Source organism: Harpia harpyja, chromosome 1, assembly GCF_026419915.1.
Source record: "Harpia harpyja isolate bHarHar1 chromosome 1, bHarHar1 primary haplotype, whole genome shotgun sequence".
In the NCBI taxonomy this organism is placed as follows: Eukaryota; Metazoa; Chordata; class Aves; order Accipitriformes; family Accipitridae; genus Harpia; species Harpia harpyja.
Window position 1 is genome coordinate 69,735,179 of NC_068940.1, and position 18,391 is coordinate 69,753,569.

Consider the following 18,391-nt stretch of genomic DNA (forward strand, 5'->3'; position numbering starts at 1 on the left):
TTGGGAACATTTGGCATCACCTCCACCACGCAGTAAGTTTCAGTACTCTACGTGGTCGTATGCTACACAGATTTAGTTGCTGAGTGTGACAATAGTTTTACAGCACTGTTAGAAGATGGCAAGAAGCATGGTCCCATTGCAGTTTCATTAGCATAATTGGCATACGCACTTATATGGATTCAGCATTACTGAAGCTGTTTCAAAGGGACTGGTTATGTGCTGTATCCCTTGGAGCAGTATTTCAGGCGGAGATCCCACTGGGATGGAGCAGACATGAAAAGAAGCCCTAAATTTTATAGTGCTGTGTCAGTATTACTACAAGAAAAGTGTAGTATCTAAAATAAGGTTATCACGCATAGACAATTACCAACTTAATGGATTTACACTATTTTAGATTTATCTTGATCAGTTCTCTGTTATAGCTTCCCTTGATCATCTAATAGGTTTGTTCTTTCCCTAGAAACCAAACTTCAGTGTTTTCTGTTACTTGCATGCAAAACGTAGTCACTTACTATGTGATCTTGGAAATAAGGCATAGCAGCACTCTAACCACATGAACTACATGGTTCTGTTAGCAGCAGCTTGCTTAGTTTTTCGTTTTCCTTTTTGAAGTAAATGCCCAACTGCAGCTGAGCACCCAGCAGGGCAAAACCAGCAAGCAGGGTACAAAGTCATGCACTCGCTTGTCCCCAAGTCCAGAGAGATAGACTAGAATAGCCAAAGAGTTTCTGACAATGGCAACAGGTTCTGAGAGCCCCAACCTGTACCTGAAGACTGCTGGAGTTTCAAGGATGTCCCAACTACCCCCTCTTACTCCAGCCAGCCTTGCACTGCAACATCAACCCCTCAGGACTCCACACTTCTTTCTTTTTCTTTTTTTTTCCCTGGATGCACCAAGAAGCGGGTATACTGCTTCGGGATAATTTTGCACTGGAAGGCTAGTGCAAGGATGCTGAAGAGGGTTGCAGAACCTAATTTGTACTCTTTTTTTCTTTTCAGAAGCCATTTCAGTTGTTAGATAAATATAAAAAAATTTCTTTTTTTATATATATATACACACACATTATATATATTTATATATGTGCTATGCAGTTTTAACATCATATAAATGTTTGTGTATTACGCAATAAGGAATAGTCAAATTATGAAAAATGCCTTTTTTGCTAGCGTTACAGTAAGTGTACATGCAGCTGTGTACAACCTGTGAGACCTGACGGCTGCCAACTTCCCTGGTCCAGGTGGGGACACTGACTGCCTACTGAAAATTTACGAGGACGAAAGCTAATCCAGCACTGGCTTTTGCTTCCACAGGTAGAAACCCAGGTGCATGTTCTGGAGGGCAAGAATGACTTTTCTCTGGAGAAAGGTCTCCAACACTAAATCCCTGCCATTCAGTCACCCAAGAATTGTAGGGATCTGTCCTCAAGTCATGAGGCTTAGCACCTACAGTATTATACCCAGATTTGTCACGTACTACAAATTAAGAGAGACATGATAGTAATGGAGAGCCAGCAGTTTTTCAGCTAGTCCTTTGTCCCTCGCCATCCCCCAGTTAATTTATCCCTTCCCATACCTTGACCATGCAATCAAATGATTTGAATATATTCCATGTTTTCACATTAAGGGGTTTTTTGTTTTTCTTAACCCAAAGGGGACTAGAACACTGAGTGTAAATATAAAATATAATCTCAGAAAAGACCACAGGCTCCCTTAAATTGTCTTTGGGACAAATTGGTTTCTCCATTTTCTTTATTAGGCTGCTGTGGGAGACAGCAAAGAAAGCATCCCATATTTCTTTTGATATATCATAAAGAATAAGCTATGGGGTACTGTTAAATGCAAATATATTTGGGGGAAGATGATTAGACTTAATAAGGGTATTTAAAAACAGCACTAAATATGTCAGTGTGAATGCAAATAGCATACTTCTATTATTTCTAAATTAAACTGATATAAGAAAATGGATTTATTTTTCTTTTTTTTTTCTTTATTTTTGGAAGAAAGAAAAGAAAATCTAAGTTTATGTTACAAAAGGGATAGTGAGGATTTCCTTGTTTGCTCTCCAGAGTTTTCTTAAGCCTGATGTTTTGAATCGAGTCGAACAGAAGCAGGATAGCTCCAGATCAAAAATGAGGAACCAGATACATACGGAATTGGTGAGGTAATTAATATCACTTTCCTGTATGTTTCAAAGGAAATGTGTTGTGTCCTGCACAAAAGTGCTTGTTTTGACATGGACAATCGCCAGCTATCTCACAGCTTCTTTACATTGTTTTAGTAGGAAGAAAAATCACAAAGTTTCTGTCTGCCATACTCATTAAAAAGCACATTTAACAAGGACCGAAGGGCTCTAGTTCAAGCAGTGAGCACCCCAAGACATCCCAGCGTTGCTAACGGGATGTGCTGTCACGCACGTGCATTTTGGCAGCAGCCAGCAGAAGCAGTCCCATGGCTCCCACCCCTCTCTCCCTGCCCCATGCTGTCCTTGACCCTTGCTGGTAGGATTATTTCTGTGGCTATGCAATGAGTTGGCACAGTGGACAGACCTGAGTTAAAGATCATTCAGGAAAAAAAAAAAAAAGAATAAAAAAGAAAAAGCAGAAAGAAAAAAGGTATTTTTCAGCCTGGTTGACCAGGTAGCAGAAGCGGGTGCTCGGCGGTGTATCTGGGGATGCTCACATCTGCAGCAGTGAGGGGTGGCAGCCCTGGGGGGCTGCTTACACCAGCTCAAGTGAAACCACAGCCTCACTGCGAGACTTCTCTGCCAAGGAATGGGAAAGAGTGAGGGGAGAGCTGGTAGCTTACTTTCACCCATCCTGGCATTTCTTGACATGGAAGAGCACCGTGCTGCCTCAGGGGAGCTGGAAAAAGGGGCTGTGTGATAACGGAAATGAGGGTAGTGCCAACCCCAAGCATTCAGAAATCCTGAGTCAGGCCTGCGGAAGTCACGAGGTCTTTAAAAATAAGAAGGGTGGTATTCTTTTTATTTCCCTGCTGCAGTCTTAGACTTTAGGATACCAGAGATACTGAATGTACACATTCTTAGACTTTTCAAACACAGGGACTAGGTTCTTTCTTTGATACAACCATGAACCGAGATTTTCATGCTGTTCAGAAAATATACCCGGTCTTATCTTGGTGACTGTTCATCTACCTAGTACATCTACCTAGCACATCTGACACTTCTGTGTCAGAAAATTGAAGCTGGAAGATAACTCGATCAACACCTTCCGGGCTGCTGTTGCGGGTACCTGCTGCCTGGGGCTGGCCATGACTCCTTGCTGCCAGCCCCGGGCGAGCAGCGCAGTCCCTGAGCTGCAGGCATCTGCAGGCACCTGGCACCGGCAGGTGAGCTCCCAGGCCACCGATCCGCTGGTGGCACACACACCAGTTTGGGTCATGTCCTGCTCTGGAGCCTGCCAAGTTGGTCATCCTCGGGAAATACTGCTTCCCCCTACTCTGCTGATTTAATTTTGCAAACCCTCTGACAACCAAAACCTCCCGTGAACTAGTAAAAGTTTCAGATTATGGATAGCTCCTCTTGACTTTATGTTGATCAGAGTATGCCCATATTTATTATGCCATTGAAGCATTTTGATAGAGTTCGAAAATTGGCTATCGGGAGATGGTTCCAGCGAGGAATAGCTGATGGTCCAAGAGAAATCATAAGATTGATTGCATAGGGGAAAATCTGCAGCTCAGCACACACAGACCTGCCAATATATAAATGCAGATCTATATCCTGGACTGAGATATGCAGCTTTTCATTACCCTAACAGAAGTGCCAACTTTCTTCTTCCCTCCCTTCCTCTCCTGTGCGTCCTCACACGGCTCAGCCTCATGTGAGCCTGTCCAAAAACCTACTAAAAGAAAACAAACACTGACTTCAGGTGGATGAATACTTGATTCCCAGCCAAAATCACTTTGCCTTGCACAGTACTTCTGCTTTGCATTGTGAGTAATTATATGTACCTGTTAACAACAGGCTAAGCAGCCACGGCCCCTTTTACGCAGGATCTGGCCACGTCAGTGCAGACGGCATCGCTGGGTTTCCATGCTGAGAGGGTGGTGGTACGGTGTCCTCAGCCCTGAAGATGTAAATATCTGTACCAGACGTCAGGTGAAGGGGTTTGTGCTGGGTTTTTCCGTGGGGGAGAAGCAAAGGTATTAGCCAGTAAAAGGACTTTTGAGCTAGATTTTATTTTGATTTGTTCAGCACAAGGAGACACACAATTCTAGCCGGTCTCCGCAAGTGAATTTATTAATAATCCCTAACACCAGGTGCAATCACGCAGTAGAGCTGGTCCATTGCTCCGGCCAGCCGCAGTGCAAGGTTAGTGGCTGGCTGTTCTGGGCGGCTGTGCTGTGTGCACCACGGGCTGAGGCACCATGCAGCAAACTGGCTTGCTTTCCTCTGCCAAAAAGCTGCCAGGGAGCTGTGGATTCGGGGTTCTTTATGCCCTGTGATGCTCTGATGGACATATTTATTTTCTGGAAGTGTTAAAAGCATGGCCAGATTCATTCACCTCGACCTCACTGGTTTGTCCCCATCACAAACCTTTCAGACCTTTGAAATCACCTGGGGGGGGTTAGCAGCTCTGACCTTTGGCTGGGCAGTGCCATAGCCGTAACCTCCTCCATACAAACCCCCAGCAGGAGGGACACCCACAAGCCTTGTCTGCCACCGTTCAGGCACTCCTGCCCCTTTGCCGCAGGTGTCAGCAGTCGTGCAGCCCTGCCCGTGGCGGGGAGCCCACTGAAAACTAGACCCACCACAACCCCGACCCATCATCACGCCTGCAAGCACCCAACGCCGGTCAGGTCACCCGTTAGCTGACACTGGCCACCACTGCTGCCTCGTCTCTGCATCCTGCACCGTCTCTGCACCCTGCACCGCTGCTGCTTGCCTTAGGCTTGCACGGCGTGATCTCTGGGAGAGAAACTGCCTTTTTGTTCTGTGCTTGTACGGTGGCTACTACTGAAGCGGACTCTCTTCAGCTGGAAGTGTGTTGCTTTGATATGTATAGAAAGTTGCAAAAGAAACTAATGGCAGGAAATCTTAGCTATAATACTAATGCAAATAATAATAACAAAAAAATGAAAACTTCCACATATAGCCAAATGCCTGCTCTAAATGACAGCAGTAAGGAAATATATATATTTATATGGGTATAACATATAGTTATGTGTGGGTGGGTGTGTCTGAGCCATATTTCAAATGCAAGGAGGATGCTACTTAGCATTGTATCAATGGCAGGTCTAATAGCGATTCTCTTCCAAGATTCGGATTTTGGAGGATGTTCAACTTAAAACCTACTGTGATAACACAAGGTGTTTTAAATTCCACAGTGTGATTGCACGACATAATTCTTGAAAACCTAATAAATTCATTTTAGAATATTTTATATAATTGGAAAACCTGCAGTTTAGAAACAAAAATCCACTGTGTGTGCAGCATTTTCAATACATGTTCACATTCTGCTTCACTTACTAATGGGCATATGTGCAAACGCAAAGTCTTTCCATAAATCAACACTATATTGCACAGACCAGTAGCTTGTAAAGGACCATTGCCAAATATGTTACATGGAACTTTTCCAGTATTTCAATTTAATTATGCTATATCTGCGTATGTACATTTAAATTTAGCAAATTCACCTCATGGCAATGTAGAACTCTACAGTCAGTACTTTAGGGAATATTTGGTGTTAATGTCTTCAGTAAAGGAGCTTTAATTACATTCATCCCAGTGCTGGCTGATCTGAAGCTTATTCTCTCCACTTTTCCAAGGAAAGTATAATACTTTGCTATTTAAAAAATGAAAATACAGGTTATGTGGCATGCCCTACAAGTTAAGAAACTCAGGCTGTGGCAGGTGAGGAGGGAGAGCATGTTCACTGGTATGGATCCTAAACTGAAAACACACTGCCTGCACCTTGCTTGTGTTCAGAAACAAAAGAAAACAAGCACTGATTTCAGCGCTATAGTGGCAGACCCAGCTATCAAAGAGCTCAGATGCCTTTCTGATTTCATTTGTCGTGACATATGTTCTAGGGGAGGGTGGGGAGAGCAAGTTATCAAATTGTAATTAATAATAAAGTTGTAGGTGTTTTAATGCATTCTCTCTGTGCATGTCAACTGTCAGGTCCAAAGCAGCTCTAGAATCAGTACTAATGAAAAACCTCAGACTAAAATATCCACATATTAGGTTCTCTAACTGCTGCAACTGACAAGAGAACTAACCCTTACCTGTATGACTCTATTTCTTTTTAATATTTTATACAAATGGAAATCCTTTAGCATGAGAATGAAGACAACATCATGAAAACAGGAATACGGTTGTCTACTAAGATGCAAAGATAAATGCAAACTGTTTGCTTCATTTTCTCTTCTTTGAGGTACAAATTTCTTGCTGTCATGAAAAACCTTTTCATCTTTCCTGAAATTCATCACTGTGGCACTCAGTTGACAAATATATTCATCGCAGTAGTGTATTTCCCAGAGATTCCTGTCTTCTGCCTCAAGCACTTTATTCCTTTAGTTGATGAAAGTATTTATCTGAGAAGAGTTTACATACACATCTGTGTGGCTGTAGGCTCACGTACACCATCAAAGTATTCAAAAAAATCATACTTCAAGAAAAAAACAGCTTTAAAGATGGATATTCTTTATGACAGAATCTTTATTCCACAATGGATGTACAGTGATCATCCTTCCACTGTGTTTGGACAATGAAATGCTCTCTGCTGTAGCAATTAAGCCCATAAATGTACTTTATGAACTTAAAAGTTTTATCTGAGGTTCTCACTGAGTGGCAATGCAGCTGCATTACTTCATTTGTATGTGTAATAGCCATTTACATAAAATGGGAGCAGGAAATAAATTATTACTAGGTGCGAATACACGTGTCTAATTGCTGCGTTTCGGTTTACATTGCAGTCTCGAGGGGAACGAGAGCTGAGAAAGTTGACCATTACTGCAGCAACTGTTGTATTAGCAAAACAAGCTTTTCTTCATCTTCACCTTTCTTTGCAGGACACACTGTTCCCATTTTCATGGCACCTACTCCTGCAGCGTTAGGTGTGAAAGGGGAACTTGTGAAAGCAGAATCCCAAATCGTCCTCCTTTCTGAGCTCACGCTGTTACATGTAGCTAATTTTCAGAGGTCTCATTTCAGCTGGAATCTGGCTATTTGAAAAAATGTCTTTTCCTTCACTCCCCCAACTCCCACCCTGGTGACCACTTAAGTGCTTTATATAAATATATATATATAACCAAATATGTAAACTATACACTGCAATCACTTTCCCACAACTGAAACCAAACCACTCTGAAAGCAAAAACCAGAGGATGTAGTCAATAAGGCATCTCTAGCTCATCAGGAGAGGAAATTTAGGTATGCAGAAATGCTCTTCTCTAAACAAGCAGCTGGCTGGGATATTAGAATTACATCATCCATCATCAGAAAGTAAGGGGTTCGGATGCTCTGAAACTTCTTGTTCAGAAGTCAGAACCTTTTTTTTGCTTCTCACATGAAAGTCAGCATTTCGACTTTAATACTTCCACTTATTATTCTACTTGATACTTTGCTAGACCGCTGGTGAAATGCATCTTTAACAAAATATCCCTGTGTAGCAGGTCACGTAAAACCTCCCAACAAGACTTTTACAGTGCATTAAGCTTTCGGCTAGCCAAGATGACTGACCAAAACTCATTCCCTTTTGTGCTTCACTTTGGATGTTACTCTTTGAGGAACTGGCCAAGCCTGAAAAAATAATTTGCAAGATCACATCCCACTGGAGTTTCCAGTTAGTCAATACTGTCCATTCTGAGGTACAACAAGCATGGCAAAAGGACATTTTGAGGCATTTGTTTATTTATATAAACAAACCAGAATATTTGTTAAAGAAATAAAATATTAATCAAGTATTCTGTTTTGTTTATATAAAGAAAGATATAACAAAATATTCTAGTCTGTTGTATAAACACTAACTCAAGGTAAGTTGACATGACAATGTATAAGGGTGCTGATATTCACAGTGTTTTAAGAAGTTTATTTTTTTAAGAAGGAGTCATCTTGGGATGTGCTAATACTAGAAGATGTTAATCATGTCTTTTCTTTCTCTTTCCTTGTCTCAGTTAAGTTTAAAGGTACAATTTATTTCTTTAATTTTTATTAGATTCATTTTGTCTTTACAGCTACTCAGAATTAATATTTTTTTATGATCACATTCCCAAAAGTGTACAACTTCTTTTCACTAATGTTTGGATAATTTTGAGAATTATTAAAAAAAGAAATCATAAGAAGATTTGGGATAAAATTCTGTTCTGTGTAAAAAGTCAGCCCAGAGCCCACAGACCTTTACACCTTTCTTATACCTCTTTTAGACTCTACTTTATCCTGCTGAAGAAGAGAAACTTAATTTTATGGGGAAAAAAAGTTGCACTTTATTTAAACTAGAGGAAATGTGAAGTGAACAAGATTTTTAATATGCAAGTTCAAACCAAAATCGCTACCTTTGTAAAAGCCACCTTTGTATCTCCATGTTTAATACATTATTTACCAGTACTACTGGCAATTAAGCAGCATAAAGACACACCAAACACCTCGCAAACACCCCACAACATTTTTCCAATCAAAATGCAAGTGATATAATTTCTTACCATTGTTGCCTCACTCTATATATTCTTTTCTGTTTTCTCTCACTTCTACTTGAATTTTCCTTAGAATACATGACTGATAGGAACTTACAGCCGTTTGGCAGGCCCCTGCTGCTTGCTGATTGTACAAAGGACGCTCATATTTCCCCTAACCTCCTCCGGATAATAAATTTGTTCTTTGAATAAGGAGGGCACATGAGTTCTCTCTCCTCCTGTCTGCACCAAATAGGGACAAAATTGGTCAAATGAGCATCCATAAGCATAATGGTGCTTTAGAAATGCCAATCGATGATATGTGATTGATGATGCCATTATGATATTCAATATGTTTCCATTACAGTCAGTAACTATGAACAGCTTATGATTCAAAATGCAATCTCTGGGACAGAATTAGAAAACCTTGACTGTTTTAAATTTTGATGGATAAAATGTGTCACAGCATGTGTAAAAACCTTTACGATGATGTTCCCAGCATACCATTATAAAATGAGTGTGGTTTCCATCGGAAGACTAGCTCCCGAGTAATGCTGATTCAGGGTCATAAAGATAAATGCATCCCTCTGTAGGAAATTATAACATTATATTGATTTCACACACCTTGTATTTTGTGCAGAAATAAATTTAGCCCTGCTTTGATTTAGAAGTATGAGACAGTGTTTGGAGGAGGGCAGTGGCAATCAGGTCTCCTGGATTCTATTCCTAGCCACGGCAGTGACTCACGCCGTGACCTTGTGTAAAAGTCTGTCGACCTCTATGCCTGTTTACCCATGTAAGAAGAATGAAAAAAGAATAAATACCTACTTTGCTGGGGTTGAAACTCTTGGTCAGAAAGAGCTAAGTATACAGGCGTTCCTGGCAAACTAAATAAATCATGAGCATGTTTCATATGAGTTCACAAAACATCTCCAGTATGAGGTTTCTATGGTCTCTTCAATTCAATCCCATTATGTATTTCAGTGCAGCACATATGGTCCTATCTTTAAAACACTGGGTAGTGTTACACACTGTGGGATAAGTTACAGCATGAAGATTTAACATTAACATTAATGGGAGCCGTGCAGTTAAAGTCTATCGCGCTCTGCTGAAAGTGTGCTCTCAGGAGAGCTGTGTTGCTAATAATTTACAAACTGTCTGATTTAAAAAGTGTTGTGGGAATTTCTAACTTCTGTGGATGTATATTCTGAACGTTATCAGAAATGTCGTGGCTTTCAGTATGTTTGTATGTCAATATTCATAGACTTCTGTGAAACATTCTGTTAATGTTCCTAAGGGATGCCTGGGCAGCTACCTACCTTGCAACACAGCATTTAAAAATAACATAGGTGAAGTTACCCTGAAATACATGGTAATCAATGAACAAGAAGCGCTCATTTCCTTACAGCACTGTTACATTTAACTTTTGAGGTTTCATTTCTATTATTTCTATTGCTCTGCAGTCAATTACTGTATTTTGTGGAACACTACTAGCAGATCAGATAATATTGTTGGTGATATCTTCATATTTTTGTTCCAGTTGTAATAACCATTTGGACTGTTTTATGCAGAGTAAGAACAGGACAATCATTTATATTGTGACTTGAGAAAAAGTATCCACATGCCACCAACGGGTACAGGGAAACCATGCTCAGAAAATTCCCCACATCTGCGTTATCCACCTTCATGTATGTAAGCCATCTCAACAACCACTCATGATAAAACTGAAACAGTCAGGTATCTCCAGGATCAGTATTGTAACTTTCATGTGTAAAACACTTAAACTTTTTCATACTGTATTACCTTATAACTCACAGAAAAAATCCCCAGTGATCTTGGGTCAGAGTTCAGTTGGTTGATGACATAGTTAAGTACATACAGTAAAACCAACAGGCCTCGTCCCTAGCCATAGCCTGAGCATTGGAGTAAGGAGCCAGGGAACCAATAAAATAAAGATGCACTTTCGCCTACTGAAACTGTGCCTGGCTCCAAGCTGCAAGAGCTGCTAGTGATTCCAGGTGCGACATTTTTATGTATGATGACTTGTCTATATACAGAAATTACTCTAAATAGTGGGTGAACTGAAAGTAGATGTTTTTCTGAATAACTCCATAAACTGATAAGCTTCACAGGAGGAAGCAGAACTTTATCAGCTCCCAGACATTCTTTTCACTTTGAAAAGGAGCAGTCTAATTTGAGGACAAACAAAGGCAACATTTCCTGATGTCATTTTCTCCTTCACTGACTGCATTGATAAAATTATCTCTAATTTCCACAGCCATCGGTCTCTTTACTACGTTGTCATCACAGTCCTCAACCATTTTGCAGAGTGTCAAAATCTACCTGTTTTGTATTTGCATACAATATGCTTCTAGTCACAAACAAAAAACCCATAAGTACAATGCACAAGTACTAACATAGGGGGCTATTTGAAATTAACTAAAACATTTAATTACCATAATCAGCATTTCTGGACATATCTAGATGCCAAGAAAATTGATTTAGAAAGTGTGACAATGTTGAGTTTTGTTTCTTTGCCTAGTAAAATAGGATTGCAATCTTAATTGGTTAAAATAAAATAACATAAACAAGAACACCCCATCAGGCCACTAGTATTCAAAGATAACAGAAGATCTGCCTCAGCTAGCACCTATAGAAAACCCTTCCATTCTCATGTTGCCAGTCATCAAGAGAACATGTTCACGTGCCAGGCTCCTACTGGAATCAACAAGCGCATGAGTAGGGGCAAAAACACACAAATGAGTGTTCACACATGTATTGGCTTTGTGTGGCAAGGTTTTGGTAGTGGGAGGGGTTACAGGGGTGGCTTCTGTAAGAAGCTGCTGGAAGCTTCCCCTGTGTTCGAGAGAGCCCATACCAGCCGGCTCTAAGATGGACCTGCCGCCGGCCAAGGCCGAGCCAATCAGTGATAGTGGTAACGCCTCTGTGATAACATTTTTAAGAAGGAAAATGTTGGGACGGAGGTATTCGGCAGCCAGAGAGAGGAGTGAGAACATGTAAGAGAAACAACCCTGCAGACACCAAGGTCAGTGAAGAAGGAGGGGGAGGAGATGCTCCAGGCGCCAGAGCAGAGATTCCCCTGCGGCCCGTGGTGAAGACCATGGTGAGGCAGGCTGTCCCCCTGCAGTCCATGGAGGTCCACGGTGGAGCAGATATCCACCTGCAGCCCGTGGAGGACCCTACGCCGGAGCAGGTGGGTTCCCGAAGGAGGCTGTGACCCCGTGGGAACCCCACGCTGGAGCAGGCTCCTGGCAGGACCTGCGGATCTGTGGAGAGAGGAGCCCACGCTGGAGCAGGTTTTCTGGCAGGACTTGTGACCCTGTGGGGGGCCCACGCTGGAGCAGTCTGTGCCTGAAGGACTGCACACCGTGGAAAGGCCCCATGCTGGAGCAGTTCGTGAAGAACTGCAGCCCGTGGGAAGGACCCACGTTGGAGAAGTTCACGGAGGACTGTCTCCCGTGGGTGGGACCCCACGCTGGAGCAGGGGAAGAGTGTGATGAGTCCTCCCCCTGAGGAGGATGAAGCAGCAGAAAATAACGTGTGACGAACTGACTGTAAACCCCATCCCTGACCCCCTATGCCGCTGGGGGGGGTTGGTAGAGAATCCGGGAGTGAAGTTGTGCCGGGGAAGAAGGGAGGGGTGGAGGGAAGGTGTTCTGAGATTTGGTTTTATTTCTCATTACCCTACTCCGGTTGATTTGTAATAAATTGAGTTAATTTTCCCCGAACTGAGTCTGTTTTGTCCGTGACGGTAATTGGTGAGTGATCTCTCGTGTCCTTATCATCTCGACCCACAAGCTTTTTGTTATATTTTCTCTCCCCTGTCCAGCTGAGAAGGAGGGGGAGTGATAGAACGGCTCTGGTGGGCCCATCACAACACAGAATACACTTAGTTGCTTTATTAAACTTTCTTTCTTCTTAAGGTAATACTAAAGTCTAAGTAGATTTAACTTCATGTAGAGTGTTAAGGAGAAGTCAGAGTCTATTGTGAAGCTACAGGAAAGTCAAGAATGTTGAAACACTTGTATCAGCGTTGTCTGTAGCAGTATGCCATTCCAAAAAAACCAGTCTCTTCAGTCTGCTAATTTTTTGGGGGGGAAATAAAATTTCAGGAGAAAAGAACCCCTTCCAAACCATAGTTACCATGCTGGACTGGCTGGCTGCAGTGTTATTTTACAGAAGAGCAACACTTCATCTAATTTCTGTGTTCTGTATGCTGCTTTTTGTTCCTTTCACAAGAGGTTTTTAAAGTCCTATCTATGAAGATGTTCTTTGTGTTTGATGGACAGAGGCCTACCACCAAGCCTGTAAATTACTTCTCAAAATACAGTATGAGAATTACACAGGTGACATCTCTACCGATCCTCTGCCAAAAATGATGAACATTTAAAACATAGTGAAATAATCTTTCTTTTTAGAATTTACTATCTTCTGTATTCCATTTGTGTATGGCCGCTCCATCTCACTGTTTGGTAACTCGTCATTGTCTTTGTGCCTTTATTCGGCCTGCTCACGCTACCCAGCACCCGTCAGTTCTGCTGCCGCTCCTCCTTCCTCCCATGCCAGGGTCTGCGATGGGCACCTCTGCCAGGAGACACGAGGGGAGTACGATGCAACTCCACACCTACAACTCCACACCTACACCAGCACCCGCGCTGGGCCTGGATGACCCCCAGGGCGTAACGCATCCCTCCGTTAGCAGAGCTGCAAGTAGATGAGACCGTAATTCTGCAACGTGTGTCTGACATAAATAGGTGGGAGTGGGGTGACGCTTTCTCCCCCCGGCAGCGAAGGGGCTCACACCGGCTCTGGGGTGGCGGGTGAGCTGCACCCCCGGAGGGCCGCGGGCAGGTGCCGGACCCTTCCCCCAGGGGGCCAGGGGCCGAGTGCTGCCTCTGGCACAGGGGTGCCGGAGGACGCCCGCCTCGGGCCGAGCCCCGAGCCCGGCTGTGCCGATAACCCCCGTCCCGGGGCTTTTCTCGCCGAGAGCAGGCCTGGGGAAACCACGGCGGTTCCTGAGGGAAGCGCGGCTACCCCAGCCCTGGCCCGGCCGCCCCCCACGTGCCCACCTCACGTTATCTCCCCCTGCCAGCCCGCCTCGCCCACCCCGCCAATCAGCGCCGCCCTTACTCCGCCCCGCCTCTTGCGGACCAATCAGCACCGCCCTTGGTGGTGCGGGCCGGGGCCGCGGCCGGCGGCGCGGGCGGGCGCCTTTGATGCCGGCGGGCGGTTAATTCAGGAAGCTCCTCGGGAGCGCGAGGAGAGCGGCGGGGCGGGGCGCCGGGGCGGGGCGGGGCCGGCGGGGCGGGGTGGGAGGGAAGGGGAGGGGAGAAGGCCCCGCCCCTGGCGGGCCCGCCGCGCGCCACCGCCCCGCGAGTTCGGCGCGAGGCCCCGGTGCGGGGTGGCGCCGGCGGCCGCGGCGGCGGCGGGCGAGGAGGGGGGCGTGGCCGGCGCGCGGGCGGCGGGGCGGGGGGGGCGGGGCGGTAAGCGGAGCCGAGCCGAGTCGTTGGTGGCCGGAGGCGGCGGCCGGTTGGTGCGGCGGCCTCGCCATGGTGTTCCTCAAACTCCGCGAGCAGGTGGGTGCGCGGGGGCGGCTGCCGTCGCCCGCTTCTCCCTCCCCTCCCTCCCCCCTTCCTTCCTCTCCCCCCCCCCTCCTCCTCCTCTCCCGGTGCCGCCGGGCGCGGCGGCTGCGCGCCCTTCCCCGCCCCCTCCTCGCTGTGGTGTGCTTGTGCATGCATGCATGCGTGTGCGTGTGTGTGCGCGCGCGTGTGACAGGCAGCGGGCAGGGGGAGGCAGCATGGCTGCTGCCGCGGCCCGGCGGGGACGGGGCTGGGTGGCGGCCGCCCGGCGGCGGGAGGCGCCATGTGCTCCCGGTGCGGACGCCGGTGCCCCCTCGGTGGCCCCGCTGGGCGGCCGGGGGCCGCCGCCCCGCGCAGGTATCGGGCCTAACAGGTGGCCGCGGGAGCCCGCCCGCCCCTTGCCCTGCCCTCCTCTGCCCGCCGCGGCGGCGGGGCGGCGAGAGGGAGGGAGGAGGGAGGGACGGCGCCCTGCCCGCGCGGGGCTGCTCCGGCCGCGGGTCCCTGCCGTGTCCCTCGCCTCGGGAGCGGAGGAGAGGCCCGGGAGGGGTGGCGAGGGAGGGGGTGTCTGCGGGCTCCCCTGGGCCAGCCCGGCCCCGCGCCTGTGTTTTGGGAAGGGAAAGGTCCTCGGGCGCCGCTGGGGCAGCGCGAGGCAGCCTGGGCCTGAGGGACTGCCCGGTGTGCGGGGTTCCAGCCGGCTGCGGCGGCTGGCAGGCGCGGCGGAAGGCGGCGTGCCCGGGAACGGGAGCTGGCTCCTCTCCTGCCGGAGCCGGGCAGTGCTGCCCTTCGCAGTTTCACGTGCCCGGGAGCTGCCCGCCCGTCCCTCCCCGCACCACCTTTCCCTTTCAGGCCCTTCTTTAAAGTCTTTTGTTCGGCTGCTGTATCTTTCTCCTCCGTGGTCCTGACAAACCTTCCCCGAGTCCGTGCTCCCCTTCTGCAAAGCAGAAGGTTCTTCGTGCCCGTAGTGGTTTGTGGCTTTCATCGCATCACACCCTTCTTTGTTTGCTAGACTCTTCGGTTTCCATCCCAGCTTATGAAAAACACTTGTCTTCGCTGCTCTGTCCTTTTCTGGTATCTACCCTGTCCTATCTATTGTCTCTTGTGCAGTTTCAAGATACAAAGGTGGGAGGGTCTGCTCTGCCAGTTTGCTGCCTGTAAAAAGACGCTTGCTAGAAAATGTGTTTTCTTGTGTTTTCATGTGTGTTAGACCAAATTCACTGTGAAAACTCATACACCCTGCTGTTGGTCTCCTCCATACTCTTCCTTAAGATAACTGACTGTAATGCTTGGAGACCCCACCCCCCCAAAAAAAGCGCCACAGAAAAAAACCCACCTAGAAACTTGGCAGTGGTTAGGCAACTGGTATCCTGTGTCTGTTTATTATGCTGATCAGTTTCAGCTCATGGTTACCTGCTAGTCCTTTCATCAGTCTGCATATACCTCTGTCTTTTTACACTTAGGTTGCATGGTCCCTTGGGATTTTGTTCTAAAAAACGTTTAGCAATACGGGGCTGAGATCTTTATGTTCTGCCGTATTGTGTGTAAACTTGGTGAAGTCTCATATATTTTTAGAACTTCATCTGTGAATAAGCAACGATTGTGGACCTGAAATACACGTAGCATCTTTGAGTTAGGTTTCCTTTTAGGTTTCATGGGAGGCTTTCCACAGGAACAGAACACTTGTTCATCTCTTCTATTAAATAAGTCCTTCTGTTAAATCCAAGAAGTACAACTCTTCTGCAAGTAATCATTGTGAAATAACTCAGAAAAACCCCATCATCATGATTATGTTAACATGAAAGTGCTGTATTTCACAACTTTTCTTCTGGGAAGGATCCTGCTATTGACTGATGCCGAGGTGAAGTACTGGTCTATGTGGGACCACTGGTCTGACAGAGTAATGTGTGTGAGGCTTTCAGCTTCTGTCATAATGCAGGTTTTAATCCAGAAGCATGAGGTGGACTTTTTTTAGAGGCCTCATGGATCTATAAAGGTGCACTTATACACTGGGAATTGAAGTATTCTTTCACTTAAAAAGGGGGTGCTAGGGGCAGGGAAAGGAGGGAGGGAGGGGAGTGCTGGTTTTGAAGAGGCTTTTGTGGAGGGAGTGATTTTTAGCAGCAGCTGTATTTCTGGTGGGTAAGTGTCAGTTGCTTGAGAAATCAGTTATTACAAACTAAATTCTGTTAAAATTGCTTTCTTGAAGAATGCCAAAAATAATGAGGAATCATATTAGCATGAATTATCTTAGTTTTGCTAATTTACAGATAATTCCTCCAGGTCAGTGTTTGTGTGCAGTATGCTGCAAGATGTCTTGACTTCAGGACTAGATGCTGTGCTAAGATTATAACACCACTTGCTCATTATAAAAACCAACTTGTGGTACTATATGAAAGTAGAGCTGTTTATCTTCAGTATTTCATGAAACATGCTGCTTCTTTGCTTGAACCATATACTTTGCTTCATAGTGATGTGTTCATTTAGACTAAAGTAAATTGTCATGTACGTTTGTAGTCCCTATAGTGAGTCTGTTTGTCTTAAGTGGTGGCTGTTTCATGACGGAGCGCAAAGGCTGCTCTGTTGTTTGTACCGTTCAGCTAGCATGAAGGAGGGAAGTGATTTGCTAGTTTCCTTCTATAACAGTCAGACACACTAATAACTGTCTGGAACAAAAATGCTACTAAGTATTACTTTAATGTAATTATCAAGATTATTTTTTTTCCAAAATCAACATAAACCTGTTGATTTTGTTCTTTGATAATGTAGAAGGGCTCTGCGTTACTTGTTTAAATGTCAGAATTATGCTGTGGAGAGGTAGACTTAGGGCATACAAGCAGCTCGATATTTTCTTACACTTGCTTTAGTTTAGTTTTTCAAGTTGAGTGCTGCTTTTACGCTAGCTTGCAGTGAGAACTTACAATGAGGTGAGAAATTCTGCTCTGAGGCTCTTAGTTGAGCTCAGAGGGTGAAATCCCAGTTCTGCTTGCAGTTGACTTAATTTACTTAGCACACTGATAAACAAAACTTTGATCCTACAGATGCTTAATGTGTTTGTGAAGCTCAAATATTTGGTTGTCTTTGGAGGCTGATTTGATACGTTTAACTTTCAGAATAAAGGTTTTTCGTGCACTGAGAAGAGTAGGCCTTTCCTTGGGTTCAGCAAGCAGTCAGCAAGCACATTCTTTACAAATTCATGTTAACACTGCTTAGGCTTTATTGCTTTGCAATCCTGCAAGGTAGGAGTATCTTTCAAAGTTTTGAAATAATTGAGGGTGTACATTGCATTTTCAGAAGTGACTTAATGTTTGCTTTCAAAGTATATTAGCTATCAAAAAACCCCATAAGCCATATTTGCAAGAATTTCATTTGAAGCTAAATTGAACTATATTGAACAGAGTTGATACCTGTAAGGCTCAATAGCAAACTTTAACTCTGCAGCAGAAACAGCAATCATTCCAGTGTCAAGTTAGAAGCTGTAGATTGTTCTCGTTGCTCTTGGTTTGTTGTGCAATATTGGATGGAAGTGTTTAAAAACAGAGGAAGCAAATCTGCAAATTCTGTCGCTGAAGGTTAAGCCATTCAAGGTAGAGATGAAGAATACAGTAAGTGTACCTTATGATTAAGGTATTTGCTCTTCAGTTTGTTTGCCTTCGTACTATCTGCATAGATTGGTGCTTGTATACCAGGTTCTTCTAGATGAGAAGCTGCTTTAACTGCTGAAATGCCAAGTGAGAAGGAAACTATAAGAGTTTGTTTCTTCCTGAAACACTGTGGTACTCTTCTGTAAGAAACTGCATTGAAAGCAAAGTTTAGGTCAAGGTTCACTGATGTTTTATCAGACGTTTTTTCGGGGGTTGGGGGAAGAAAAAGGAGTAACCTGCTTGTGAGTCTCCATAATGGTATACCTTGGTCTGTCCTGTACAAAAGCCCCCTCAACTCTGTAGAGCTAACTGTGAAAGGCTAAGTGTCTTCTGTTTTTTTTGCAATTCAGTCATAGCTTCTAGGTACATTAACTGTTTCCCAGAACAGGTAGATTCTTGCTTTAAAGGGTTGAAAGTTAGTCTCTCTTACACCTAAGGAGTAATTGACAGCCTAGTTTTTCTTAGTGGGTAGGTGAAATTTGGATTGCCTAATAGCCGAGGGATTTGTTGCTTTTCTGT

The 18,391-nt window shown here is 44.9% G+C and overlaps 1 protein-coding gene across 1 annotated transcript in view; it reads left to right on the forward strand.

Annotated features, from left to right (window-relative positions):
* The first annotated feature begins 14,151 nt into the window (after positions 1 to 14,151).
* ANKRD28 (ankyrin repeat domain 28) overlaps positions 14,152 to 18,391 on the forward strand; it is a 128,886-nt gene continuing 124,646 nt past the window's right edge. The window contains exon 1 of the mRNA XM_052798910.1: positions 14,152 to 14,231. Coding sequence (XP_052654870.1) covers positions 14,205 to 14,231 — 27 coding nt within the window. The 5' untranslated portion in view covers positions 14,152 to 14,204. The remainder of the gene's footprint in view (positions 14,232 to 18,391) is intronic.